Genomic DNA, 27,453 nt, shown 5'->3' with positions numbered 1-27,453 from the left:
AATGCTTTAATGTTATATATTGTTCTTCTATCCCGGCAAGTGGAAAACTGTTTACACAGAAATTTATAAATCGAAAACTATCTTGACTCTCTATACATTTCTTTGTAAAATCTGACTTAACTAGCCAAACACTTTCAAGCGACACCGCTGCATTTGTACGCGGGCGCATGACCGGAATAGTTGGCGATGGCCTCTTAATATTTAGTAAAGCAGAATGATGTATCTGCTGTCTTTCCTAAAAAAGATATTGCAGGCTCATCAATAACGAAGATGGCGAGTTTTGTCGAAGAAAAAGGAGGTAAAAAGACTATTGAACTCGTGTTTATTCATCTAACAATCAATAAAATATGCCGAGAAAGATCCAAGTAAGTCATTAGGGATTTATGTGGTCTACTAACAAGCATTTTCCCCGTCTCAAACCAAATATTTCCTACAGCCCAAGAAAAACGTAAAAACAAAAATGTCCAACTTTCGAAACTTTAATACTTCCAAATTTAGAAGCATTATAAAACTAATATGCAATGATAAAAATGTTACAGTAATTACTCCATATTCGGAATAAACGAAGTTTAAGCTGTGTGTGATCTGTTTCAAACACGAATAAATATTAGCACAAATCGATCAAATCTCTGCTTTGCAATTGTTTTTTCCACCATGATTGATGTCTAAACCATAGCCTCACCACGTGCAATTTTTTCCTGGTTTCCTTTATGTTCCAAATAAATGTTGATATGAAATTGATTAAACTTGGACATATATCTAGGGGATTTTATGATAAAAAACAAAGCAGTCAACAAGCAAGATTCCTGTTTCAGTTTACCACAAAGAGACCACCATGTGTTTCAGGTCCAGTTACTGGGTCAAAAACGTGTCTGTTCCATTATTCATGACTATTTCTACAAACTTTATACAAAGACAATTGTTGTTTGTTATCTATAACAACTTTGACTAAGATTTGAATCCGAATTTATAAGACTTAAAATTTCAACAGTAAATAAATATTTGTGTCATCTGTGTGTGATTAGCGAAACCGCCATACAACTACACTGCATTCGCACATCTCTCGCCTCAAATAAGTTCCAATTGCCATTTCAACTGAAAACATGTCACTAATCACTTAACAATGCGTGAAGCTATTTCTGTAAATTATAAGGTTGAAAACAGCAGAATATATAGATTGATATTTTTTGAGTGTTTTCTTATTTGTTTCAAGGGAATCACAGAATTTCAGTGGTTTGAAGTTATGATCAGAACATCGATGCACAAGTGAGTATTTCAAAAAAACTTTCATTTCTTTAACTAGCAATGAAACCCAGTACTTCAAGAGCCAGTCATAACAAAAATATATTTTGAAAGAGGTGCAGTTGGAGGGGGGTATATTTAGGTGCAGTTGGAGGGGGGGGGGGGGGGGGATAACTAGCTTATGGAGGAAAAAATAGAGGAGAAATTGTTGGGAAAAACACATCAGTTTTATTATTTTTATTCATATAACTATGATCACGAAATTTTCTTCATATATATCATAATTCTTATATCCCAGCTATAATGTATCCCGGCTTTCGAAAGTTGAGACAAGCCTCGATCTTCAAACAAGCTTCATAACTCCTCCATCATGATCCTTCACTCCCCACAAATTATTCATATCGTTTAAACAAAAACACCCACCATTGAAAACGATGATGTCTGTGAGATCTCAGCACCTTTTCATCTTCTTGCTTTTAACTTTCTTCGAAATCGTTCAGCAAGGTAAAGAATGTCTTTCATTTTCAATATTTTTTTGTCCAAATGATCTGGAAAACGAATAGTTCATCTTCTTGCTTTTAACCTTATTCGAAATCGTTCAGCAAGGTAAAGAATGTCTTTCATTTCCAAAATTTTTTTGTTCAAATGATCTGGAAAACGAATAGTTCATCTTCTTGCTTTTAACCTTATTCGAAATCGTTCAGCAAGGTAAAGAATGTCTTTCATTTTCAATATTTTTATGTTCAAATGATCTGGAAAACGAATAGTTCATCTTCTTGCTTTTAACTTTCTTCGAAATCGTTCAGCAAGGTAAAGATTGTCTTTGATTTTCGATAGTAGTTGTCCCAATGATCTGGAAAACGAATGCTCTGACGACAGTATAGTTTTTGGTGACGACTGATTGATACATTTATAAACGGTTGAGTGCTAAGGAACAATTTCAGTTCAAAAAGTAAATTCAGTCCTCTTTAATCGCTTGTATGAAACCATTTAATCAGTAATTAGACATTCTGGCAAGAAAATTGTCCGTAATCGTAAATGCATTTTTGGATGACATCAACGCCCTTCATCGGTTAAAACTCCCTTAGCAAGAACATACGTGTACTTTTGCACCAAAACGGTGTGGAATCATGTCAATTTTCTTAGATTGTATCATTCATCGTCCAGGCTTAGTCATACCTCAAATATTCTCTTCACACAAATTGTCAAAATGGATAGACATATATAAAAGTGCTTAAGGATAAACGGCCTTCTTACATAAAGGGCCTTCCTACTAGTGGCTTTCTTCCTAGCTTTACTTAATACGTCCCCTTTGAAGCACGGGTATTATAGATTTTTTTCAAAATCAGTCAATGTCGTTATATAAAACGGGTTTACATGTACTTTTAAATCGATTGACTGAAGATATAAATTATAATACGAAAACAATCTACACAGAATCAGTCGAGTTCAGCACCAGTTGTATGTAATTATATGACATTGTTGATTTTGTCGGTTCCTTCTATTTAATCATAAGAAAGGCTCTAAGTTTTTGTTTCCAGCATATGTATTCATCTCTTCAGATGGTTTTTATATTTGCGTTTTTTAATCAAGATGATATGAGAAACAGAAAAATACTCTCACATTCAAATTTGAAAAAAAAAAAGGGATTGATTTCTCTTTCTCGATCTCCTTCTCGATGCACCTTCGAGATGTTTAGACAAGACTTCTAGAATTGAAAAGTGTTAAGAGCGACTGTATGTAAAAATCAAACATACGGCGGAAAGGCTCAAATTTTCGAATTCGCTCTACTTTTGGATTTTAGTAGTGTATGATGAAGTACGAAACGCTGTGTGGTTAGTCTTGAAAAATACTTGTTTGTTTTCGAGAAAAAGGGAAAAATCGGTTTGAGCTCCAGGGACGACTTTCGCTGCCAAAAGATGGCTGAAAATTGCTTACACTCGCTTGATCCGTGTATCAAAACTATTGATCCAAATAGCCTTCTAATACTTTCTGCCAAAATTACAACTCTTATTTGCTCAATTCTTCGATTGCACGTTACGTCGTCGCGGCCTCTCGGGGGAGCGTTGGTGCCATTTAACAAAAGATTTCTTATTAGCATCCATTGTTAACGGCACAACAATGGCTTTTATTTGGACTCGTTAAATATACTGAAATCACTGTTTGGCGATTGCGTTACTTGCGAAGACTTCTCGAAATAAATTCCCTTGAAACAACATTGTTTTTTAAATCTAGTCTATACAAATAAAAGAAAACATTAATATACCAAACTTTTCAACACGAAAAGGTCTTCTTCGTTGCTCCATTCATCGGAGTTATCAAGAAATTAGAATTGGAAACCGTGGCGTTGGCTTGTTTTATGCAACCGATTTCCGAAATTACCATCTGTCAGTGGAGTCGACAGTGCGTGTTTCTTTACAAATAACTAGTCAGATTAGTCCCCAAAATAAAAGAAATACATTTTTCAAAAGAACAGCTTCCCAATAGTTGTTGACTGTAATCTCATAAGATTTGGAAGGATGGCACATGGGGAAACTTGCAGTTTTCGAGATGCACTGACAAGCATTGTAACTCAGGGCCCTTTGCTTTTTATTGTGTTAGATAATTCAGAGTTGTTCGATTTTTATGAAACTACTCTTTATTGAGCAAATATATATAAGAGTTGTACTTTTGGTAGAAAGTATTAGAAGGCTATTTGGATCAATAGTTTTGATACACGGATCAAGCGAGTGTAAGCAATTTTCAGCCATCTTTTGGCAGCGGAAGTCGTCCCTGGAGCTCAAACCGATTTTTCCCTTTTTCTCGAAAACAAAAAAGTATTTTTCAAAACTAACCACACAGCGTTTTGTACTTCATCATACACTACTAAAATCCAAAAGTAGAGCAAATTCGAAAATCTGAGCCTTTCCGCCGTATGTTTGATTTTTACAGACATTCGCTCTTAAATATTTATTTGTTCGACTACAAGCTATAAAGCTGTGCTTTGAATACAAAGATGGTAGTTTTGTGCCTGCCATTACAAGCTTTATACTATGTCAATGAATTTTCAGCATTTCTTATGTTTTGTCATCTACGGATTTAATTAATGTAATACAGTTATTATTGCAGACAGCAGCTCAATGATACCTTATAATAGCAAACATATATCAATACCTTATGATTTTCTTCTTGTTTGGCAAAGTATACTCCATAAAGGACCTAACACATATCAGATGTTCCATTGGAGAAGACGCCCCGTTTATGTGGAATACGACGTATCAAAAAAAAATCCTTTCTGTCAGATGGGGAATAAGAAAGGGCACCATCCCCGATCCTCATTTTATCAGTGTTAATGGATATAATGGAAAGGTGCACCTTAACGAAGATATTGATGCGACATTGAAAAAGAGAGTAGAATTTATTGGAAACTTGACAATAGGTCGTGTTTGGTTTGTGTTGAAGAACCTTACTGTCAATGACACTAATGATTACATTGCAAGCATCAGTGACAATGTATCTACAGTTCTACCATATTATGTGCACCTAAAGGTTGAAGAGAAGGGGAAAGGTAAGCCATGCACTTTTATGGGAGTAACATAACTTATTTATTTCATATAAACTTCTGATCCCTAACTTATAATTCCCTAATCCACATAGACCGTATTCTCTTTTAGGAAAACAATACGATATACATATTATACATATTTGTTGTGAAGTGTTATCGTCAGGGTGAGTGTTGTGTTGAGAAAGACTGTTGTTGGTGGTGACTTACCTCTGGACAACCTGAGCGGGAGTCAATTTCAAAGACTTTCTCTAGTTCATGTTCATGTCTTCCTTAAGACTACACTCACCTGGATGATCAAGGGAGCACGGCAGACATAAATTTGTTGATTGGTCTTCCTGTGGTAATGACGTATGCTGACGAATACGGTTATCCGCGAAAAATAGCGTGGGCTCAAGTAAATATCAAAGATGGCGGCATATATAATATTGACGGGGAATGCAACTTTTTCAAACTTTTCGACAATGCTACGTCAGGTTGCCAGGTCCACTTGGGTTGCCAGGGCCAGTTAATGAGCTAAATTATTGCTGATGTATGCGTCCAGGTCGACTCGGTCAATGGGTATTTCATCTATTTTCTCTTTGGTTTTACGGTTCAACAGTTTGTTCGCCGCAAGTTCACATCTTGGTGAATTTTGGGATTTCAAAGTGAAATTGATTAGCGATCTTTCAGGCTGATAATACTGTAGCTTCAAAAACTCCTCAAATCCACAATTTCGAAAACGATTTCATCACACAGCAGAAGGATAAGTTACTCTGATAACTCTGTAAGTTCTAGATACAATTTTCAAAAAGTATTTAGTGTAAATATGCAATTCCAGAAAATATTTGAATCCTTGAAAACGAAATAATTTAAATTGTTGATTGATCGACCTCGTACTTTTAGTGCTTCATTGTTTTTTTGTTTTGTTTTGTTTTGTTTTGTTTTGTTTTGTTTTGTTTTGTTTTGCTTTTTTGTATTTACATCCTGTTCTTTGCCTTTATAGCTTTATACTAAGGCTGTTAATAATTTCCAGAGGAATATCGTTTATACATGTATTAAAATCTACTTTTATAATCGTATTTGAAGTAATTTTTATTCGCCAAAAGACAAAGGCTTGCTGTTGCCTTTTACCCTAGAATAAAATCAAGTTTTTACGACTGACAAGACGATTAAAATTCTATCATTAGTAACCAGCACACGGAAATCCTTTTTACGGCCTCTTTATTTGCTTTGAAGGCAATAATTATTCCGTGTTTGGATTTTTTCGGTAGCAATGCCAAAAAATGAATGTAAATTGACTTCCTTTCTTTCTCTCCTCTTTTATAATTTCCTTCAATAAAAAAGTTTTGAAGGCCTGCATTTCATATGATATAAAACACACTAAATCCAATACTAACTGAAGAAAAAGCCTTTGTTTGTCTGACCCAGACAAAGCATCATTAAAAGAAAGAAAAGCAACAAAATTAAGAAAACAAAGTGAAGACATTTTGGTTTCCGATATGCAAATGTTTTAAATAAATTATCTTCCAGCCTGTTTTAATTGCTACTTTATGCTAATGCTAGGCTTTCACGATAAACAGCTGGCCAAAAACACCGTGATGAGCATGCTACAAAGTACGTTGGTAATTTCCTGATGCTGATTGGCCGATACCCGGTCACATGATCATAGTTTCACTCCCCGTCATTTATATTTATCATCCGCCATATTGTTTACGTATGAGCCCGCGCGACTTTTAAGTAACCGCATGCGCATCTATACCACAGGAGGACCAATCAATGAAATTATGTACCACAGGAAGACCAATCAACAAATTTATGTCTGCCGTGCTCCCTTGGGATGATCACTGACTTCACAGCAAACATCAACGCATGGGTTCAATATAACGAAGCAAAATGTAGTCTTTGTAGTATTTCGACAACCATGCGAAATGTTGGTTATATTGTTAGGCAACTTCATAACTTTGTTTTCAATAATAATAATAATAATAATAATAATAATAATAAAATGATAGATAGTTTATAATACAATAGGTGGTTATGGGCCATCGATATCAACCAACACTATCTGTTTTGATCAAAACCTAGCCCCATGTAGTGATGCATGACCTTATCTAACCACAAAATGTTAATAGGAAATCAGGTTCTTTTACGCACTCTGAATCGACTTAACGTTGGAGTTAGAACATAAACCATCTAGCGATTAGCCCAAACACCTGGTAACTATAACCACATGGATCCCGCGCAATATATTTTTAATTATTACGTTTTCAGTAACAACAACAAAAGGACCTTCTCCAACCCCAGTCACTACAGCTGCTGCTCCGAACATTACAAGTAAGGCCTTTGTTAGCTTCATCATAAATAAAAAACTGGACTACTGATATACGGTTATCATATACATACAATATCATATTCATTTCAATACTACATGCAAGCGTATTTGAAACCTATAGTTGTTTGTGTTTAGAATGTTCTATTACTACTAAATAACTAGTTCTTAATATTGTCATTTTAAATTATTTTTAAAATGGACATGAGCTTCTTTTTTTTATCTTAGTCTTTACTCTGCACCTTTATAATATTTTACTTTTCTTTATTCCAGATAAATAGTGAAAAATAGGTGTTTTTGCATCAGTCCCTTAATTTTGTTAGTATTGCATAAATAATTTAACAATTTGGAAGGCTGGAGTCAATGACAGCTATACGGTAGAAAAGAGAGAGAGAGAGAGAGAGAGAGAGAGAGAGAGAGAGAGAGAGAGAGAGAGAGAGAGAGAGAGAGAGAGAGAGAGAGAGACAGAGAGAGAGACAGAGAGAGACAGAGAGAGATCAACAGTAGTAGATAAGAAATGAGAGTTCTACGCCATGTGGATCGTGGATCATGTGGATCGTGGATCAACCCCCCACCCCCATCAGGGTTTTTACAGAGGTGACGTAACGGCTATTCTAAGTGAGGTTCCAGTGAGGTAGGGGGAGGGGTGATCTACATCCAACCATCATGGGAAGACCGGCCGGCCGCCCGAGTAGAGGTTCTGATCGAAATCGGGGCCTGGAAAGGTTTGGGGAAGGTGTTTTAAAACACAATTCAAAATCCTTTGTTTAAAAAACGAAGTTTTTGAATTAATGAGCTGACTTCCTTTGTTGGAATGACATGTTTAATTAGCAGACTTAAATGAGAAGCTGTACTCATGTTTTAAGTGGTTTATATCGCCTAAGCCGCCTTTGTCGGAATCACTGACTAATGTTTAGTTGGCAGGAAGCTTTTGTTGGAGAGGATTAAATCCTGTGTTTCGGCGACTGGTGGTTAGGAGTTATGAATTAATGAGTCTAGCCTTTAGAAGTCAAAAGACGTTGGACAAGCGTTCTGATTGGGCCTACTTTTGAAGCCTTTTTGTTAGGATGATGTGTTTAATTAGCAGACTTAAATGAGAAGCTGTACTTATGTTTTAATTGGTTTATATCGCCTAAACCGCCTTTGTCGGAATCACTGACTAATGTTTAGTTGGCAGGAAGCTTTTGTTGGAGAAGATTAAATCCTGTGTTTCGGCGACTGGTGGTTAGGAGTTATGAATTAATGAGTCTAGCCTTTAGAAGTCATTTTAAGGACTATAAAATCGAAAAATTTTAGACTTTTAGTCACTACAAGCGAACCTTTGAAGAGTGTGGATCAAAACAAGCAAGTAAGTAAGAGGATGGCTTTTCACTGCGACGCATGCGACAAGTCCTTTACAGAAGAGACGAACTTAGTAAGGCACAAAAAGGCTATTCACAGTGGGCGATTATTCACCTGTGAACGATGCGGGAAACAGTTTAATCGGAAGGATGCCCTAAAAAGACATGAACAAGTCTGCGGAGGTGGCTCTTCAAAACGGAAAGTAGAGGAAAAAGAAAACGCCCCACCGACGAAAAAACAGAAGACGATGACCGAGGCAGAAATTATTGAATACGAGGTGAATATAATTCATAATCTAATTTTTGTTATAATCATGTAAACCACAGAATATGTCAATACCTCTACTAACCATAAGATACATAGTTTTTCAAGTCGTCTTATATACCAATTTTTTCGATTTCAGTTAGCAAACATACCGGCGGAGATGTATGAAGAATACGACGGAGAAATTCTGGGGGATAATGAAGTGGTAGGTAAGCCTCTATTATCTTCATATCGGATCTTTGTAGAGTAACTTTTTCTAAGAACTAATTCTTTTCTCTAGGATGATGTACAAATAGGTGGTGGAGAGACTGAAGAATGCGCGCTTGGTGGAAATGTGACCACGTTTAAATATAAACCCAACAAGAATGAAAAATATGATCTGTTGCTCACCCTGCGAGGAAAACGAAAGACCATCATCAAAAAACTGAAAACCCTGCTCAAAAAACATCGCGGGATTAAGTGGTTTCTGTGTGTTAAGGTGAAGATGGTTAAGACGAGCCCCGACGGTCAGGACCAGATCTCAACCCCCCATTTTCGCACCAAATGCTACACTACAGTCAATGATACAGAAATTGAAAAAAACTACGTGCATGGAATGGAAAAGATCAAGAACTCTTTCTTGGAATACCAGAGAGAAGGGTCTGGATGGTTATTGGAAGAGGTAATTAAATTGCACCATCGTTATAGCACAAAGGGGATCACTCGACCGGCGATGATTTTCTGCTGTATGTACATACATTAAAACTGTATATCACCGCTTAATAAAGTATTGTTGCTATCATAGGTGTTGGAAATCGATTTAGGAGTCGCTGCTTACACTCCTCTCGAGGGATCGAGTTACATACCTCTACCCAAGAAGATCAAAGACAAGAAAGCGGTGCTCAACATTCAAAATGAAGATGAAAAATGCTTTTTATGGTCATTACTAGCGGCGAAACACCCCACTCACTGGAGCCATCACGCAAACCGCGTCAACAATTATCAAAGGTATGAAGCTGAACTAAATATGTCAGGAATCGAGTACCCCGTTAAGATCAATCAAGTGAAAAAATTCGAGAACCAGAATAGAGAAATTAGTATCAATGTCTTTGGGTATGAAAATAAAGAGCTATTTCCCCTTTACATTACGAAAGAGAAGAAAGAATTACATGTGAATTTGTTACTGTTTTCTCAAGATGATACGCGTCACTACTGTTTAATCAGGGATTTAAGTAGACTACTAAGTAATCTTAATCAACACAATGGGCAGGCTTATTATTGTATGTATTGTTTGCATGGCTTTGTCAGGCGAGATTTGTTAGAAGATCACGAACCTCACTGTAGTAAACACGGACCCCAGAAAATCAGACTGCCTGACGAAGACCATACAACACTGTCATACAATGACGTGCAAAAACAGTTAAAAGTACCATTTATCATTTATGCAGATTTCGAATCTATTTTAGTGAATTGTGGTGATACAGAATTAGACCCTAGTACAAGTTTTACACAAAAAAACGCAACATCATATACCCAGTGGGTTTTGTTACACTGTAGTATCTACTGTCGAGCAATATTGCTTCCCGCCTGTTCTCTATCGCGGGGAAGATTGTGTCGATAAGTTTTTAGACTGTTTGATTGAAGAACGAAAGCAGATAGGGGAAATCTTGAAGATGGTAGTACCCATGGACATTAGTGAAGAACAGGAGCGGGAGTTTCAGGCAGCAACCCTTTGTCACATTTGTAATGAGGAATTGGGCGCGGACAGGGTAAGGGATCATGATCATTTGACAGGGGTGTACAGGGGGGCGGCCCACAATGACTGTAACTTGAATTATAAGTTTACAGGAAAGATACCCGTTGTTCTTCACGATCTTCGTGGGTACGACTCACATTTAATTCTACAAAAACTCGGAAAAATCAAGGGAGAAAATATTAGTTGTATACCCAATAATACGGAAAAGTATATTTCATTTTCAGTTGGGGATTTAGTATTCATAGACTCACTTCAGTTTTTGAATAGCTCACTAGAGAAATTAGTAATGAATCTGAGTAAGGAAGGAGATGATAAGTTTAAGACCCTGAAGAAGTATGTGGAGAGTGAGAAGGTATCTCTCTTGTTGAGGAAGGGGGTGTACCCCTATGAATACATGAATAGTTTTGGCAAGTTTGAAGAAACCTGTTTACCCCGTATCGATTGCTTTTATAGTTCGTTGATGGGTAGCACGATTTCACAAGCAGACTACGAACATGCACAGAATGTATTTAGAGAATTTCGGTGTAGGAATCTAGGAGACTACCACGACTTGTATTTGAAATCGGACGTTTTACTGTTAGCAGATGTGTTTGAAAACTTTAGAGAAGTTTGTCTGGAGTACTACCAACTCGACCCAGGTCATTTTTACACCTCTCCCGGTCTTTCTTGGTTAGCATGTTTAAAGATGACTGGCGTGGAGTTGGAATTACTCACAGACCCCGATATGTATCTGTTTTTGGAGGAAGGGTTAAGGGGTGGGATTTCGATGATCACCCATCGATTTGCAAGAGCGAATAATCGCTATGTAGAAGGTTATAACCCAGAATTAGAAAATAATTATATCATGTATCTCGACGCAAACAATCTCTACGGTTGGGCTATGTCTGAAGCGCTCCCTGTTAATAACTTTGGATGGTTGAGTGACCCGGAAGTGGAAGAACTTCGCGAGAACCTCATGACCATCCCTGTAGATGGAGGTGAAGGATATATACTGGAAGTAGACCTCAGCTACCCCAAAGAACTACACGATTTTCATAATGACTACCCCCTAGCACCAGAAAGGCGAAAGGTAACAGAGGAAATGCTCTCTCCCTACTGTCAGCAACTTCTTGAGGACCTGAACCTTGGCGGTGCTCCCACAGACAAACTGGTACCTAACTTGAACGATAAGACGAAGTACGTTCTTCATCACCGCAACCTGAAACAGTACTTGTCACTGGGTATGAAACTGGAGAAAGTACACCGAGTGTTGGGGTTTGACCAATCTCCCTGGCTAAAGAAATACATCGACTTCAATACCGAAAAACGGAAAAATGCAAGAAATGACTTTGAAAAAGACTTTTTCAAGTTGATGAACAACAGCGTGTTCGGCAAAACCATGGAGAACTTGAGGAAGCGAGTGAATGTGAAACTGGTCAACACGGAAAAGCAGCTTAAAAAACTGACAGCATCACCCCTCTTTGACTACTTCAGAATCTTTGATGAAAACTTGGTGGCAGTCAACATGAAGAAACCATCACTTTATTTAAATAGACCTATTTACGTCGGGTTCAGTATTTTAGAATTGTCTAAAACCCTGATGTACGACTTTCATTATAATTACATCAAGCAGAAATACGGTACCCAGGCAACCCTACTGTTTACAGACACAGATTCCCTGTGTTATAACATCAAGACAGAGGACATCTACCAAGATATGTTTCAAGACCTTGACCTATTTGACACCTCAGAGTACCCTAGAGACCACCCCCTCTATAGTACAACAAACAAGAAGGTGATTGGTAAGATGAAGGACGAGACCCATGGGCTACCCATCAAAGAGTTTGTGGGTCTACGACCAAAAATGTACTCTCTTCTCTACGCTGAGGATGGTCGTGAGGTTGAGAAAAAAACTGCTAAGGGAATTGCGAAACAGGTGACGAAGCGGGATATCAGACATACCCACTATAGAGATTGTTTGTTTAAGCGAATGAGAACCATGGCTAACATGAAACAAATACGTAGCTATAAGCATCAAGTATTTACAATAAACTTAAACAAAGTGGGTCTTAGCCCCTATGATGATAAGCGCTACATCTTAGAGGATGGGGTGACTACTATAGCTCATGGTCATTACAAGACCAATGTAATATAATGGTACATTTATGATTGATACGTGTAAATAAACAATTGTAAAGTACAAAGTGTGTTATTTTTATTTAGAGTTTTTAAAAATATGTCCCGGTGGTCTCAAATTGTCCCTATGATAGTACTAAATTGTCCCTGTCTTAACAGTTAAAATGTCCCCGTTTTATCAAATTGTCCCTGTGATAGTACTAAATTGTCCCTGTATTGTCAAAATATCCCTGTCTTAACAGTTAAAATGTCCCTGTAATATCAAAATGTCCCTGTCTTAACAGTTAAAATGTCCCCGTTTTATCAAACTGTCCCTGTAATTTCAAAATGTCCCGGTTATCAAACTTAAACAAAAAGTAAAAATGAAAAATAAAAAATAATAACATATAAAATGTCATGTCCCCAAAATATTGAAGCATTCATCATGGTAACACGATACCCTAAAGATTGTCCTGTACCAGGGTGTTTAAAAACAAATCTAGTCAAACTTTCTAATCATTTAGCAAATGTGCATTTCATGTCTAAAGAAGAAAGAAAACCCTATCTTCAAGAGGCAAGACTTTTTTTCAAAGAATATAAAAATGTGAACACTTTAGAGAGTAATCTAGTCCCTCATCAACCTCTGAACGTGATGGATGTTACTTTAAAACACCCAACAAACATCCAAGTGTGTGGTCCGACGTTTTGCGGCAAGTCCTACTGGACTGAAAAAACTTTTAAGAACCGCGGTTGAAATTCACCGTAGCAGTACACAATCTTTTCAATCTTTTCACTAAACATTTCAACCGCGGTTCTTAAAAGTTTTTTCAGTCCAGTAGGACTTGCCGCAAAACGTCGGACCACACACTTGGATGTTTGTTGGGTGTTTTAAAGTAACATCCATCACGTTCAGAGGTTGATGAGGGACTAGATTACTCTCTAAAGTGTTCACATTTTTATATTCTTTGAAAAAAAGTCTTGCCTCTTGAAGATAGGGTTTTCTTTCTTCTTTAGACATGAAATGCACATTTGCTAAATGATTAGAAAGTTTGACTAGATTTGTTTTTAAACACCCTGGTACAGGACAATCTTTAGGGTATCGTGTTACCATGATGAATGCTTCAATATTTTGGGGACATGACATTTTATATGTTATTATTTTTTATTTTTCATTTTTACTTTTTGTTTAAGTTTGATAACCGGGACATTTTGAAATTACAGGGACAGTTTGATAAAACGGGGACATTTTAACTGTTAAGACAGGGACATTTTGATATTACAGGGACATTTTAACTGTTAAGACAGGGATATTTTGACAATACAGGGACAATTTAGTACTATCACAGGGACAATTTGATAAAACGGGGACATTTTAACTGTTAAGACAGGGACAATTTAGTACTATCATAGGGACAATTTGAGACCACCGGGACATATTTTTAAAAACTCTAAATAAAAATAACACACTTTGTACTTTACAATTGTTTATTTACACGTATCAATCATAAATGTACCATTATATTACATTGGTCTTGTAATGACCATGAGCTATAGTAGTCACCCCATCCTCTAAGATGTAGCGCTTATCATCATAGGGGCTAAGACCCACTTTGTTTAAGTTTATTGTAAATACTTGATGCTTATAGCTACGTATTTGTTTCATGTTAGCCATGGTTCTCATTCGCTTAAACAAACAATCTCTATAGTGGGTATGTCTGATATCCCGCTTCGTCACCTGTTTCGCAATTCCCTTAGCAGTTTTTTTCTCAACCTCACGACCATCCTCAGCGTAGAGAAGAGAGTACATTTTTGGTCGTAGACCCACAAACTCTTTGATGGGTAGCCCATGGGTCTCGTCCTTCATCTTACCAATCACCTTCTTGTTTGTTGTACTATAGAGGGGGTGGTCTCTAGGGTACTCTGAGGTGTCAAATAGGTCAAGGTCTTGAAACATATCTTGGTAGATGTCCTCTGTCTTGATGTTATAACACAGGGAATCTGTGTCTGTAAACAGTAGGGTTGCCTGGGTACCGTATTTCTGCTTGATGTAATTATAATGAAAGTCGTACATCAGGGTTTTAGACAATTCTAAAATACTGAACCCGACGTAAATAGGTCTATTTAAATAAAGTGATGGTTTCTTCATGTTGACTGCCACCAAGTTTTCATCAAAGATTCTGAAGTAGTCAAAGAGGGGTGATGCTGTCAGTTTTTTAAGCTGCTTTTCCGTGTTGACCAGTTTCACATTCACTCGCTTCCTCAAGTTCTCCATGGTTTTGCCGAACACGCTGTTGTTCATCAACTTGAAAAAGTCTTTTTCAAAGTCATTTCTTGCATTTTTCCGTTTTTCGGTATTGAAGTCGATGTATTTCTTTAGCCAGGGAGATTGGTCAAACCCCAACACTCGGTGTACTTTCTCCAGTTTCATACCCAGTGACAAGTACTGTTTCAGGTTGCGGTGATGAAGAACGTACTTCGTCTTATCGTTCAAGTTAGGTACCAGTTTGTCTGTGGGAGCACCGCCAAGGTTCAGGTCCTCAAGAAGTTGCTGACAGTAGGGAGAGAGCATTTCCTCTGTTACCTTTCGCCTTTCTGGTGCTAGGGGGTAGTCATTATGAAAATCGTGTAGTTCTTTGGGGTAGCTGAGGTCTACTTCCAGTATATATCCTTCACCTCCATCTACAGGGATGGTCATGAGGTTCTCGCGAAGTTCTTCCACTTCCGGGTCACTCAACCATCCAAAGTTATTAACAGGGAGCGCTTCAGACATAGCCCAACCGTAGAGATTGTTTGCGTCGAGATACATGATATAATTATTTTCTAATTCTGGGTTATAACCTTCTACATAGCGATTATTCGCTCTTGCAAATCGATGGGTGATCATCGAAATCCCACCCCTTAACCCTTCCTCCAAAAACAGATACATATCGGGGTCTGTGAGTAATTCCAACTCCACGCCAGTCATCTTTAAACATGCTAACCAAGAAAGACCGGGAGAGGTGTAAAAATGACCTGGGTCGAGTTGGTAGTACTCCAGACAAACTTCTCTAAAGTTTTCAAACACATCTGCTAACAGTAAAACGTCCGATTTCAAATACAAGTCGTGGTAGTCTCCTAGATTCCTACACCGAAATTCTCTAAATACATTCTGTGCATGTTCGTAGTCTGCTTGTGAAATCGTGCTACCCATCAACGAACTATAAAAGCAATCGATACGGGGTAAACAGGTTTCTTCAAACTTGCCAAAACTATTCATGTATTCATAGGGGTACACCCCCTTCCTCAACAAGAGAGATACCTTCTCACTCTCCACATACTTCTTCAGGGTCTTAAACTTATCATCTCCTTCCTTACTCAGATTCATTACTAATTTCTCTAGTGAGCTATTCAAAAACTGAAGTGAGTCTATGAATACTAAATCCCCAACTGAAAATGAAATATACTTTTCCGTATTATTGGGTATACAACTAATATTTTCTCCCTTGATTTTTCCGAGTTTTTGTAGAATTAAATGTGAGTCGTACCCACGAAGATCGTGAAGAACAACGGGTATCTTTCCTGTAAACTTATAATTCAAGTTACAGTCATTGTGGGCCGCCCCCCTGTACACCCCTGTCAAATGATCATGATCCCTTACCCTGTCCGCGCCCAATTCCTCATTACAAATGTGACAAAGGGTTGCTGCCTGAAACTCCCGCTCCTGTTCTTCACTAATGTCCATGGGTACTACCATCTTCAAGATTTCCCCTATCTGCTTTCGTTCTTCAATCAAACAGTCTAAAAACTTATCGACACAATCTTCCCCGCGATAGAGAACAGGCGGGAAGCAATATTGCTCGACAGTAGATACTACAGTGTAACAAAACCCACTGGGTATATGATGTTGCGTTTTTTTGTGTAAAACTTGTACTAGGGTCTAATTCTGTATCACCACAATTCACTAAAATAGATTCGAAATCTGCATAAATGATAAATGGTACTTTTAACTGTTTTTGCACGTCATTGTATGACAGTGTTGTATGGTCTTCGTCAGGCAGTCTGATTTTCTGGGGTCCGTGTTTACTACAGTGAGGTTCGTGATCTTCTAACAAATCTCGCCTGACAAAGCCATGCAAACAATACATACAATAATAAGCCTGCCCATTGTGTTGATTAAGATTACTTAGTAGTCTACTTAAATCCCTGATTAAACAGTAGTGACGCGTATCATCTTGAGAAAACAGTAACAAATTCACATGTAATTCTTTCTTCTCTTTCGTAATGTAAAGGGGAAATAGCTCTTTATTTTCATACCCAAAGACATTGATACTAATTTCTCTATTCTGGTTCTCGAATTTTTTCACTTGATTGATCTTAACGGGGTACTCGATTCCTGACATATTTAGTTCAGCTTCATACCTTTGATAATTGTTGACGCGGTTTGCGTGATGGCTCCAGTGAGTGGGGTGTTTCGCCGCTAGTAATGACCATAAAAAGCATTTTTCATCTTCATTTTGAATGTTGAGCACCGCTTTCTTGTCTTTGATCTTCTTGGGTAGAGGTATGTAACTCGATCCCTCGAGAGGAGTGTAAGCAGCGACTCCTAAATCGATTTCCAACACCTATGATAGCAACAATACTTTATTAAGCGGTGATATACAGTTTTAATGTATGTACATACAGCAGAAAATCATCGCCGGTCGAGTGATCCCCTTTGTGCTATAACGATGGTGCAATTTAATTACCTCTTCCAATAACCATCCAGACCCTTCTCTCTGGTATTCCAAGAAAGAGTTCTTGATCTTTTCCATTCCATGCACGTAGTTTTTTTCAATTTCTGTATCATTGACTGTAGTGTAGCATTTGGTGCGAAAATGGGGGGTTGAGATCTGGTCCTGACCGTCGGGGCTCGTCTTAACCATCTTCACCTTAACACACAGAAACCACTTAATCCCGCGATGTTTTTTGAGCAGGGTTTTCAGTTTTTTGATGATGGTCTTTCGTTTTCCTCGCAGGGTGAGCAACAGATCATATTTTTCATTCTTGTTGGGTTTATATTTAAACGTGGTCACATTTCCACCAAGCGCGCATTCTTCAGTCTCTCCACCACCTATTTGTACATCATCCTAGAGAAAAGAATTAGTTCTTAGAAAAAGTTACTCTACAAAGATCCGATATGAAGATAATAGAGGCTTACCTACCACTTCATTATCCCCCAGAATTTCTCCGTCGTATTCTTCATACATCTCCGCCGGTATGTTTGCTAACTGAAATCGAAAAAATTGGTATATAAGACGACTTGAAAAACTATGTATCTTATGGTTAGTAGAGGTATTGACATATTCTGTGGTTTACATGATTATAACAAAAATTAGATTATGAATTATATTCACCTCGTATTCAATAATTTCTGCCTCGGTCATCGTCTTCTGTTTTTTCGTCGGTGGGGCGTTTTCTTTTTCCTCTACTTTCCGTTTTGAAGAGCCACCTCCGCAGACTTGTTCATGTCTTTTTAGGGCATCCTTCCGATTAAACTGTTTCCCGCATCGTTCACAGGTGAATAATCGCCCACTGTGAATAGCCTTTTTGTGCCTTACTAAGTTCGTCTCTTCTGTAAAGGACTTGTCGCATGCGTCGCAGTGAAAAGCCATCCTCTTACTTACTTGCTTGTTTTGATCCACACTCTTCAAAGGTTCGCTTGTAGTGACTAAAAGTCTAAAATTTTTCGATTTTATAGTCCTTAAAATGACTTCTAAAGGCTAGACTCATTAATTCATAACTCCTAACCACCAGTCGCCGAAACACAGGATTTAATCTTCTCCAACAAAAGCTTCCTGCCAACTAAACATTAGTCAGTGATTCCGACAAAGGCGGTTTAGGCGATATAAACCAATTAAAACATAAGTACAGCTTCTCATTTAAGTCTGCTAATTAAACACATCATCCTAACAAAAAGGCTTCAAAAGTAGGCCCAATCAGAACGCTTGTCCAACGTCTTTTGACTTCTAAAGGCTAGACTCATTAATTCATAACTCCTAACCACCAGTCGCCGAAACACAGGATTTAATCCTCTCCAACAAAAGCTTCCTGCCAACTAAACATTAGTCAGTGATTCCGACAAAGGCGGCTTAGGCGATATAAACCACTTAAAACATGAGTACAGCTTCTCATTTAAGTCTGCTAATTAAACATGTCATTCCAACAAAGGAAGTCAGCTCATTAATTCAAAAACTTCGTTTTTTAAACAAAGGATTTTGAATTGTGTTTTAAAACACCTTCCCCAAACCTTTCCAGGCCCCGATTTCGATCAGAACCTCTACTCGGGCGGCCGGCCGGTCTTCCCATGATGGTTGGATGTAGATCACCCCTCCCCCTACCTCACTGGAACCTCACTTAGAATAGCCGTTACGTCACCTCTGTAAAAACCCTGATGGGGGTGGGGGGTTGATCCACGATCCACATGATCCACGATCCACATGGCGTAGAACTCTCATTTCTTATCTACTAACAGTCTGAATAAACGCACAATATGATATAATTGTGTAACCTATTTTATTTCTTTTATTATTGATATAGGAGCTTCGACAACTAAAACTACTACAAGTTCGAACATTACAAGTAAGTTCACTCATGACGAGCTACACGGCTTAGTTACCGGCGTGAAGCAGCACTTTCAAAGTGCTGGTCTCAGATTTCATTTCTATTCATTGCATAGGGAATACGTAATGCATGTCATCGTACGGATTAACACAGCATGAGCACATAGCATGCCACTATCAATGGACGGCACATTACATCACTGAAACAATATTTACGTCGTCCAGTAAGATATCATGTAACTCTACTGTGGCGCTTTATTTGAAAGGGTCACTGAGAACGTTTCGATGAACTTATTGCCCAAGATCAAAGGATTTCAGGTTTTTCTTACACATTATCACTGCCTATCTAACCCTTTTGCTGTTATTTTATGTATGTGATGTGCGTTTATTGTCTTTGCACATTTGTACTTAGGTACTCGTATACCTGTATAATTTGCATGCTTACTTAGATCACTGTGTTTTGTGATAGATCTGTAGGCAGCATTTATGCTTAGGTACTTGTATACCTGTATAATTTGCATGCTTACTTAGGTCACTGTCCGTGTTATGTATTAGATCTGTAGGCGCATTTATACTTAGGTACTCGTATACCTGTATAATTTGCATGCTTACTTAGATCACTGTCCGTGTCCGTGTTATGTATTAGATCTGTAGGCACATTTGTACTTAGGTACTCGTATACCTGTATAATTTGCATGCTTACTTAGATCACTGTGTTTTGTGATAGATCTGTAGGCGCATTTATACTTAGGTACTCGTATACCTGTATAATTTGTATGCTTACTTAGATCACTGTGTTTTGTGATAGATGTGACTCTGTTTCTGTTTTGTACATAATACGTCTGTTCTTAGCTTGTGTTGCTGGTGTTGTTCTTTTGGGAGCGGGTTGAAGTTATATATTTTCATAAATGTTTATTTCAATCAAATTGTTTCATTGGCATTTTTAATGCTACAGGTAATAAGTGATATGTGACAAGTATATTGTTTTGGGTGTCTTATTGGGACTTTCATAGCCGAGCGACCTATTTGTGCGAATGACTTGGTTTATAACTCTAAATAGATTGAGTGTAGGCATATTTACAGATGCTTGATGTTTTTGCCTGTCATTCGTCATCTTGACATCACGGAAATCGGATTAACTATTATCTGTAGCAACCAAGACTACATGCTGTTTACCGTAAAATGGGCTCTCCAGCTCGTCATGATAAGTAATCATGTTATATTAATACATAGTAGCATTTGAATTTATAATGTTTCACTTATATGACTAGATATAGTTCTATACTATACACTTGGTTACTAGTAGTACTAGACAAGGGCTGATCCAGCCAAAATTGTAGGGGGGGGGGGGGGGGGTCTAATTGAGTCTCTTCCGTCAACACAACGGAAAACAATATAAAAAAGAATCGTTTTTTGCTGCTGGATCCGCCCTTGCTAGACTACTACTAGTAGTCCTCGTCAACTTAGTGAATTCACGTTCAATTGCATAGAGTAAACTATTGACTAAGATAATATTGATGCTAAGCTCTTGTCTCGAGAGGTCTATTGGGCCACGCAGTTACGTACGTTACGTCCCAATTCAATGGCTTCCACAAGAGACAAGAATTTAAATCAAAACGTATAATTCAGTTTTCATTCTAATGTTTTTTTCTACATTACAATAGATTGATGCAACCTTTCTTGTTATTCCATTCTTCATGGTGGTTGCACCTTTTTCACTTTTGTTTCTTTATTTCATTATCTTACAAAAGGCTGATGTACCCCCTCGGTCCATGCTTTTCGTCTGAATTTACTGTTTACATCCTCCTTTTGTTCTTATGCCCTTTATATACTAGCTGTTTGGCTATTCATTCTTTACTTTTTTACTTTTTATCCTGTATATATCTTTATTTTTTCTGAAGGAGGCCGAATGGCCGAAACCTTAAATACAATTTTTTGGAGCAATTAGAAGTTGCCTGTTTTCTCTTTTTACTTTTTTAATTCAACAGACTGTTGAATTCTTCTGACTGAAGAATCTGTGAATCAATTTTCCGTAAAATAGTGCTCAATACATCCATAGAGGTAGAGCAGAATATTTGTTTGCGAAGGAAAATTCATTTCTTCATTTCTTCATTTCTTCATTTCTTCATTTCTTCATTTCTTCATTTCTTCATTTCTTCATTTCTTCATTTCTTCATTTCTTCATTTCTTCATTTCTTCATTTCTTCATTTCTTCATTTCTTCATTTCTTCATTTCTTCATTTCTTCATTTCTTCATTTCTTCATTTCTTCATTTCTTCATTTATTCATTTATTCATTTCTTCATTTCTTCATTTCTTCATTTCTTCATTTCTTCATTTCTTCATTTCTTCATTTCTTCATTTCTTCATTTCTTCATTTCTTCATTTATCTTGTTTTTGCGTTTTGCTGAAAAACTCGCATGCGGCTCGTTTTGATTTTAGCCTTCATTGTCTGACATTGTCGTCACAGATATTTAACAGCATGTTCATAAACCTGAAACACCGTAGTAAATAAAGAGAAAGAGAGATGGAGGGGGATGCTAAAAAGCACTTTTGTTTTAAAAAATGTTGTTTTTTTTCATAAGGGAACTCAAACTTATTATTTTTATTTCTGTACTCTATTTAACTTTTTATTAACCTAACTATTCCTCTTTTAAGCACCACCCGAACCGAACTCGTCGAACATACTAAGGCACATTAAGGGTTACACAATATTAACGGATATTGCACTGGTGATGTGGCACTTTTCAATTTAGGTAAAGGTCGCACTTAATATTAAAAATAATATACTTATCGATGTTTATTACAACTTGGATTTGACTAATTTCATTTATTACTACTTCAATTGCAAGCTTTAAAAATTGTTTTCTCTTATTTTATTTTCCAGGGTCTTTGTTCCAACGAAAAGATGAAGAGGGTCAAAATCATTAAAGGATTGCTCCAAATCTTAAAAGGGGTTGAACAGAATTACTTTGCGATGGCTTTCGCAATAATTAAAACTTTGTTATGCGTGCTTGGAGGTAAAGGCTACCAAAAACATTTTTAGAGCACTTGATAAATATTAACCTATACATTAAAACTAAGTGGATGTCGCAATAGACCACTCATGGAGTTTCAAACCAAAACTACCACAATTCCTTTTAAAAGCTCTTTTCACATTAAAATGTTAAAAAAACTTTTCAGGATACCAAGAAAATGGTGAAATGTTGTGTAACAAAAAGCTACTGAAGAGGATTTTGGTTGTGTGAGGTATGAGGGGTCATCATACTCAGGTCTATTGCTTTGCATGAGTGAAATATTCAAGATGAGAAATAAGCCAAAGTACAAATCAGAAACCGAAATGAAACAAAAAACAAAAAAAGAAAAAAAAAACATCGATATAAGAATCGAAACTATAAGCGAAGCAACGTGGAAATAAAAAAAGCAAAAACAAAAACAAAAAAAAACAAAAAAACAAAAAAACAACTGATAATAATAATAACTATAATACCAATGATAATAATAGCAATAATAATACTCTTATTCGTAATTTAATAATCGAATTTTTTATCTTCGTTTTCCTTCGTTTGTTTGTTTTTGTTTGTAAATTATGCGTATTTGCGTGTGTCTTCAAGTAGTCAGTTGAAAATAACATATTTGTAGTAAGATTTACATATCTAAATGAAAAAGAAGTGAAATAAAGTTTCCATTCTAATTATTTTGTTTATTTCAACTTTAACTCATTCTATAAGTATTGCTCTTAGTGAAGTTGCAGATACATTATCTTTCTAAGCAATTCCCCAGTTATATCAAGTCATTGTCAGATCAGATGTATGCTCATTTAAAGCTATGCAAAGCTTTCACTATCAGAAGATATTATTATTATTACTATTGTTATTATTATTATTATTATTATTATTATTATTATAATTAAGGTATCACACATTTATGTTTTTATTTTATTTACTTTTTAACCCTTTTCTAAACTTCTTATAGAATAACCACCATTTCAATAATATTTATTATTAAAGAAATGTATTATTTATTTAATATTTCCGTAATATTCACAGAACACTGCGAAAACAGTCATTGGAAACGGGAATTTAGTTAAGGAATATAAAACGCACGCGCCTACCTCGTTCCGTTGATATAATAAGCTGGGAGCTCATGAGGTTAAGCAAGAGACAAGCAACTTCAGGAATCCAAGGCGTAGCTGAGCGTTTCTCTTGTTTATCACAGTACAGAGACATAACAGTAGCTTTTGCATAGCTTTTATAAAATATTTGCGGGAGCGTGTCCCTGTCCTTTGATATAAACACGGTAGCCAGCTAATCAGCGCGCGTGAAATATTTCATAATGCAATTCACAGTTGAAAGAGCCTACGTAGCAAGCAGTTGATCTAAGCTATTCATTAAAAATACAATGAATTTACAACAGAACACAATAAATTATCTGAATACATTATATCAACTGAGTACTATATGTAAAAATATCCCATCTATATTATAAATTGACAAATACAACATATTTGGCTGTTTCTGATTGGTCAGTGAGCGATTCGGTTAGATTCGAAAGTACATGGGGATTTCTTTTCTTCTTACTTCCTACCTTGGATTTTTTTTATTTTGAAACTTCCATTTTTTGGTTTTAATTTCTAGTGTTGACTGAGGAAATATAAAAAGAAAATGAACTCTCTCTAAAACGTCGTTATAATTACTAACCGGCTTGTGAAAAACCATAACTTTGCAGTACGATTGGAAATAAAGTATGAGGTATTTTTACGTCAAAACTATTGCATTGCTGATTTCATTGGTAACTCTTTCAAAAGGTATTTTTAATAGTATTTTTTGTAAGGTAATCCTACGCAATTAATGTTGTTCTGTTTAATTTAGCTAATTTTATTTGTTTCATGCGGATGATATGAATACATGATATTCAATAGGTATTCAATGGTTCACTCGAGAACCTCCAAGTGTGCTCTACATGTACAGTGGAGGTACAGCGAGACTTGTGTGGGATTACAATGTCAGAAATAGAACTGCAATGTTTGATCCATATTCACCAGAGTGGACTCGGTATAATACAAGTGGATTTAGAATAGGTACTATCGGCGTCGAGGATGATTACAATGGATGGAAGTTCATTATAAACAACAAATGTCCCCCAAACCTGCGTGTTCGAGTCAGTAAAGAGTCCACTGCTACTCTTGTCATCTCTAATGTCACCGAAGCTGATAATGGGATATATGAATGTAGTCTGCTATTAATGGCAGGATCACCGATGAGAAGTAAAGTACAACTTGTCGTAACTAGTAAGTTCATGGTTTCCATACATATTACCACTTGTTGTCAGTGGTAAGAGATATTGAAGGGTTTACTCTTAAATATATTAATCCCTAGGATACCAATCAAAAAGCTTAATTGTTATTATAGCTATTATAATTCTGGATCAATTTTCTTTTTTTTTTTTTTTTTAAGCTAAGCCACGTTTCAAGACCGATCCTTTCCTTTCAACTAAGATTGTAAATGAATACCAAGATTTTGTTATCAGCTGCACCGCCATTGGAATCCCAACACCAAACGTCACGTGGGTAAAACTACAAAGTGTTTCCAAGAAGATCATAGGTCAGGGACTTGGTCAGGCATTGCTGTATATACCTAACATTACTAGAACTGAAAGTGGATTATACCGATGTCTTGCCGTTAACAACCCAAACGAACACCCAGAACTCAGAGAAATCACAGTTGTTGTTTGGTGTAAGTTAAATATATGTTTAAAGTATATAAAAAAATTGAAACGCAGACCATATGCGGTTTAACATTACGCACAATCTCGCAGGTCGATTTTTTAAGTTTTTGGTTCGTCGCGTTTCGGGGCGCATAGAAAATTGCAGGTTTTTTTTTTTTTTGTTTTGTTATTTTTTTGTCTTTTTAGCAGTTTCCTTTCTAATAGTAGCACTTTTTTCAATTTGTTGTCCAGATAAACCCACTATACTTAGTTTAACAAACTCTACTGATCATGATACCTTATCAACTGAAAAGAGACTCACCTTACATTGCCTGGTTGATGGTCTGCCCACTCCATTGATCAAATGGTATGATCCTAAAGGAATGCAAATTACCAAGGGGGTTAGGAATATTACAGGCGGTAGCATTTTGACACTAGTGACATATAGCAGTGATAAGTGTAAGAAGGCCAGAAAAACATCTGATTTGTACTGTACAAGAAATCTAAGATTTCACTTAGGTTTCTATGGTAAAAATTTAGCCTTAAGGACGAAGTAACTATTGGAACAAAAGTTTTAGGTTTGTTGACCTTGTAAAACACCTTCCTAACAAAGGTCACTAATTGAATTCTATACACCGGATAATGAAAGGTTCTTCTTATTTACTCAATAATCTGGACTTGGACCTTTTGACTTTCAGCTGTTCACAAAACCAGTTTAGTAAGACTTGCGCAGAAAAGACTTCCTAAGGACACGTATATTTTTGGCGTCCTTCATTATAGTTGTTTACTCATAAATTTTTAGTTAAGAATTATTCCCTTACTTTTGGTATAAACTTTGGTTTACTTAGAATAGTATGTTTTGACTTAGAAACACAAGCGACCGTCATCGACGCTTTATTCAGTTAATTCTTTTCTAAAGACTCTTTTTAAGATTAAGGTTCTTAGGTCAATAAGGCCAATATTCTAATTTATTCCTGTAACTCAGTACTTTCACTGGAAACCAGACTCAAACCAGTTTTCATAATTAATTCTACAATTATGCTAATTTCTTCTATAAATATAGGTTAGTTTCAGATAGTTAGTTAGAGAGAGAGTAAAGAAAGAAAGATGTAGATTGTTAGTCGTGAAACAGTCTTGTAACTACTAGTACTTGTGAGCGTCAATAAAGATCCCGTGGAAACTCTAACCATAGTCTCCCCGACTTCACGACATAAGTATGGAATGTACGAATGTCGAGCACAAAACGAAGTTGGATTTGACCAACATTTCATATTTTTTTCAAGAAAAGGTAAAACATATATTTTTAAAATATTCCAGTTTTCTTTACAAAAATGTGCTAAAAATGACACCCCCATCTCTGTAGCAATATAAACATACTGTTGTGGAAAAAGGTTGGAGAGGGGTAAGAGCAGAGGGGAGTGTAGAGCCAAGACTTTTCCTTTTTCTGTTACGCTTTAAATTGCTAAAGAGAACTGTTTATTAATTTTGCGGTTCTCTCAACAAATATCGAATGCGAATGAAGTAACCGGGCGCGAACTCCTTTCAATTTTTATCTTTTTTTAATATATCAGCTGCTCCAGCATTGTCATCACTACACACAATACCAAATAAGCAGCAGTAAGGGGGACTCGCGGTAACCCCCCGGAATTACGCGGGTACTACCCGCCCTCACGTACGTGCGGATCCCGCGGGTATTACCCATAAGGTCGGTCTGGGTATTACCCGCGTAATTCGATTTGAAAAGCTCTCTACGGGTTTTACTGGTGTCCCGCATTACTATGAGAACGTAGTTTAAGATATTTATTCTATATACAATGCACGAATGTAAAGAATTCAGTCCAATTTACGATTTATGCATGAAATGTCTTAAGCCCCGCTTTAAGCCCACCAAGCCAAATAAGTATGTTTGCTGTGGTAAGAAGATGCAAATAAAAGATGACACATCAGCACAGTGTTACGAGTGTGGCAAGAATATCGCAAACGCCGTACCAAATGCTACCAGAGAGCAATATTACGCCAATGGAGGTCGTAAGAAAACACCTTATAAGAGAATAAAATACTTTAGGGACTGGATGAGTCACATCCAAGGTTATCGGCCCGTGTACCTTGACAACGAAGTAATGGAAATGATTGCGCTTAACTTAAAAGAACCAACCCCGCAAAGCTTAAGGAAGACATTGAAAAAATTAAAGCTAGGGAAATATTACAAAGGTATTCCCTACCTTTTGTCTGAAAGTACCGGTGACTCTATTCCCGAGGTTTCTGAAGATACTATGAGGAGGGCTGAGTGGATGTTTTGTTGGCTGGATGAGGATATTCCTTATTACCCCGACGTAATTTACGAAATATTCCACGAAATAGACCCCAACCACCCCCTGTTGGGATGGATTCCAAGGCGACCGACGCTATTATGTCATGATAACAGCTGCGAGCTTTGACCGTGGTTTCTATTTCTATAGGGTTTTTTACTTTCACGTGGCGGAAGTGGCGTAACAAGAAAGAATAATGAGTTGTTCACGTGTAAAACAATAGACAACATTCCGATCATGCCCCTTCGCCTTAACAACCAACAAGTTTGAAAGTAGATTTGATATTTACTTTTTGAAGGCTTCGTTGTTACGGCGCTCAGGAATGTGCTGACG

The 27,453-nt window shown here is 36.9% G+C and overlaps 7 protein-coding genes and 1 long non-coding RNA gene across 13 annotated transcripts in view; 5 read left to right on the top strand and 3 right to left on the bottom strand.

Moving 5' to 3' along the window:
* LOC148913774 (uncharacterized) overlaps nucleotides 1-27,453 on the top strand; it is a 203,344-nt gene that overhangs the window by 8,306 nt on the left and 167,585 nt on the right. The window lies entirely within an intron of this gene.
* LOC148913788 (uncharacterized) lies at nucleotides 239-22,799 on the top strand. Of its 4 annotated transcripts, XM_089036059.1 has the most exons (7): nucleotides 239-298; nucleotides 1,214-1,266; nucleotides 4,424-4,789; nucleotides 7,037-7,099; nucleotides 19,084-19,125; nucleotides 21,764-21,861; nucleotides 21,993-22,799. In XM_089036059.1, exons 3-6 carry the CDS (start codon nucleotides 4,483-4,485, stop codon nucleotides 21,859-21,861), a joined length of 510 nt encoding a protein of 169 aa, XP_088892185.1. In that variant the 5' UTR covers nucleotides 239-298; nucleotides 1,214-1,266; nucleotides 4,424-4,482; the 3' UTR covers nucleotides 21,993-22,799. The 4 variants fall into 4 exon arrangements, with proteins under 4 accessions (XP_088892185.1, XP_088892174.1, XP_088892175.1 ...); XM_089036048.1 differs by lacking the exons at nucleotides 239-298; nucleotides 1,214-1,266 and adding an exon at nucleotides 1,659-1,746; XM_089036049.1 differs by lacking the exons at nucleotides 239-298; nucleotides 1,214-1,266; nucleotides 21,764-21,861 and adding an exon at nucleotides 1,659-1,746.
* On the top strand, nucleotides 8,201-10,299 carry LOC148913792 (uncharacterized). Its single transcript, XM_089036040.1, has 4 exons — nucleotides 8,201-8,712; nucleotides 8,839-8,904; nucleotides 8,980-9,360; nucleotides 9,484-10,299. Exons 1-4 carry the CDS (start codon nucleotides 8,455-8,457, stop codon nucleotides 10,297-10,299), a joined length of 1,521 nt encoding a protein of 506 aa, XP_088892166.1. The 5' UTR covers nucleotides 8,201-8,454.
* LOC148913791 (uncharacterized) lies at nucleotides 10,217-12,617 on the top strand. The gene has a single exon (XM_089036026.1). It carries the CDS (start codon nucleotides 10,352-10,354, stop codon nucleotides 12,566-12,568), a length of 2,217 nt encoding a protein of 738 aa, XP_088892152.1. The 5' UTR covers nucleotides 10,217-10,351; the 3' UTR covers nucleotides 12,569-12,617.
* On the bottom strand, nucleotides 13,996-16,261 carry LOC148913790 (uncharacterized). The gene has a single exon (XM_089036032.1). It carries the CDS (start codon nucleotides 16,259-16,261, stop codon nucleotides 14,045-14,047), a length of 2,217 nt encoding a protein of 738 aa, XP_088892158.1. The 3' UTR covers nucleotides 13,996-14,044.
* Nucleotides 16,314-18,412, bottom strand: LOC148913789 (uncharacterized). The gene is made up of 4 exons (XM_089036037.1): nucleotides 17,901-18,412; nucleotides 17,709-17,774; nucleotides 17,253-17,633; nucleotides 16,314-17,129 (listed from the first exon to the last, which is right to left on the bottom strand). Exons 1-4 carry the CDS (start codon nucleotides 18,156-18,158, stop codon nucleotides 16,314-16,316), a joined length of 1,521 nt encoding a protein of 506 aa, XP_088892163.1. The 5' UTR covers nucleotides 18,159-18,412.
* Nucleotides 20,461-27,200, bottom strand: LOC148913786 (uncharacterized). Its single transcript, XR_016120866.1, has 3 exons — nucleotides 27,034-27,200; nucleotides 25,134-25,186; nucleotides 20,461-21,599 (listed from the first exon to the last, which is right to left on the bottom strand). It is a non-coding gene; the product is annotated as an uncharacterized LOC148913786 (long non-coding RNA).
* LOC148913787 (limbic system-associated membrane protein-like) lies at nucleotides 23,192-25,997 on the top strand. Its single transcript, XM_089036042.1, has 4 exons — nucleotides 23,192-23,912; nucleotides 24,027-24,395; nucleotides 24,562-24,840; nucleotides 25,064-25,997. The coding sequence occupies exons 1-4, from the start codon at nucleotides 23,852-23,854 to the stop codon at nucleotides 25,366-25,368; spliced, it is 1,014 nt and encodes a 337-aa protein (XP_088892168.1). The 5' UTR covers nucleotides 23,192-23,851; the 3' UTR covers nucleotides 25,369-25,997.

The sequence above is a fragment of the Actinia tenebrosa genome, unplaced genomic scaffold, assembly GCF_029948245.1.
Source record: "Actinia tenebrosa isolate PJP-AT-01 unplaced genomic scaffold, QUT_ActTen_1.0 PGA_scaffold0__85_contigs__length_37466705, whole genome shotgun sequence".
Classification (NCBI taxonomy): domain Eukaryota; kingdom Metazoa; phylum Cnidaria; class Anthozoa; order Actiniaria; family Actiniidae; genus Actinia; species Actinia tenebrosa.
The sequence above is the reverse complement of the archived record's forward strand: the minus strand, read 5'-3'. Positions and strand labels throughout refer to the sequence as shown.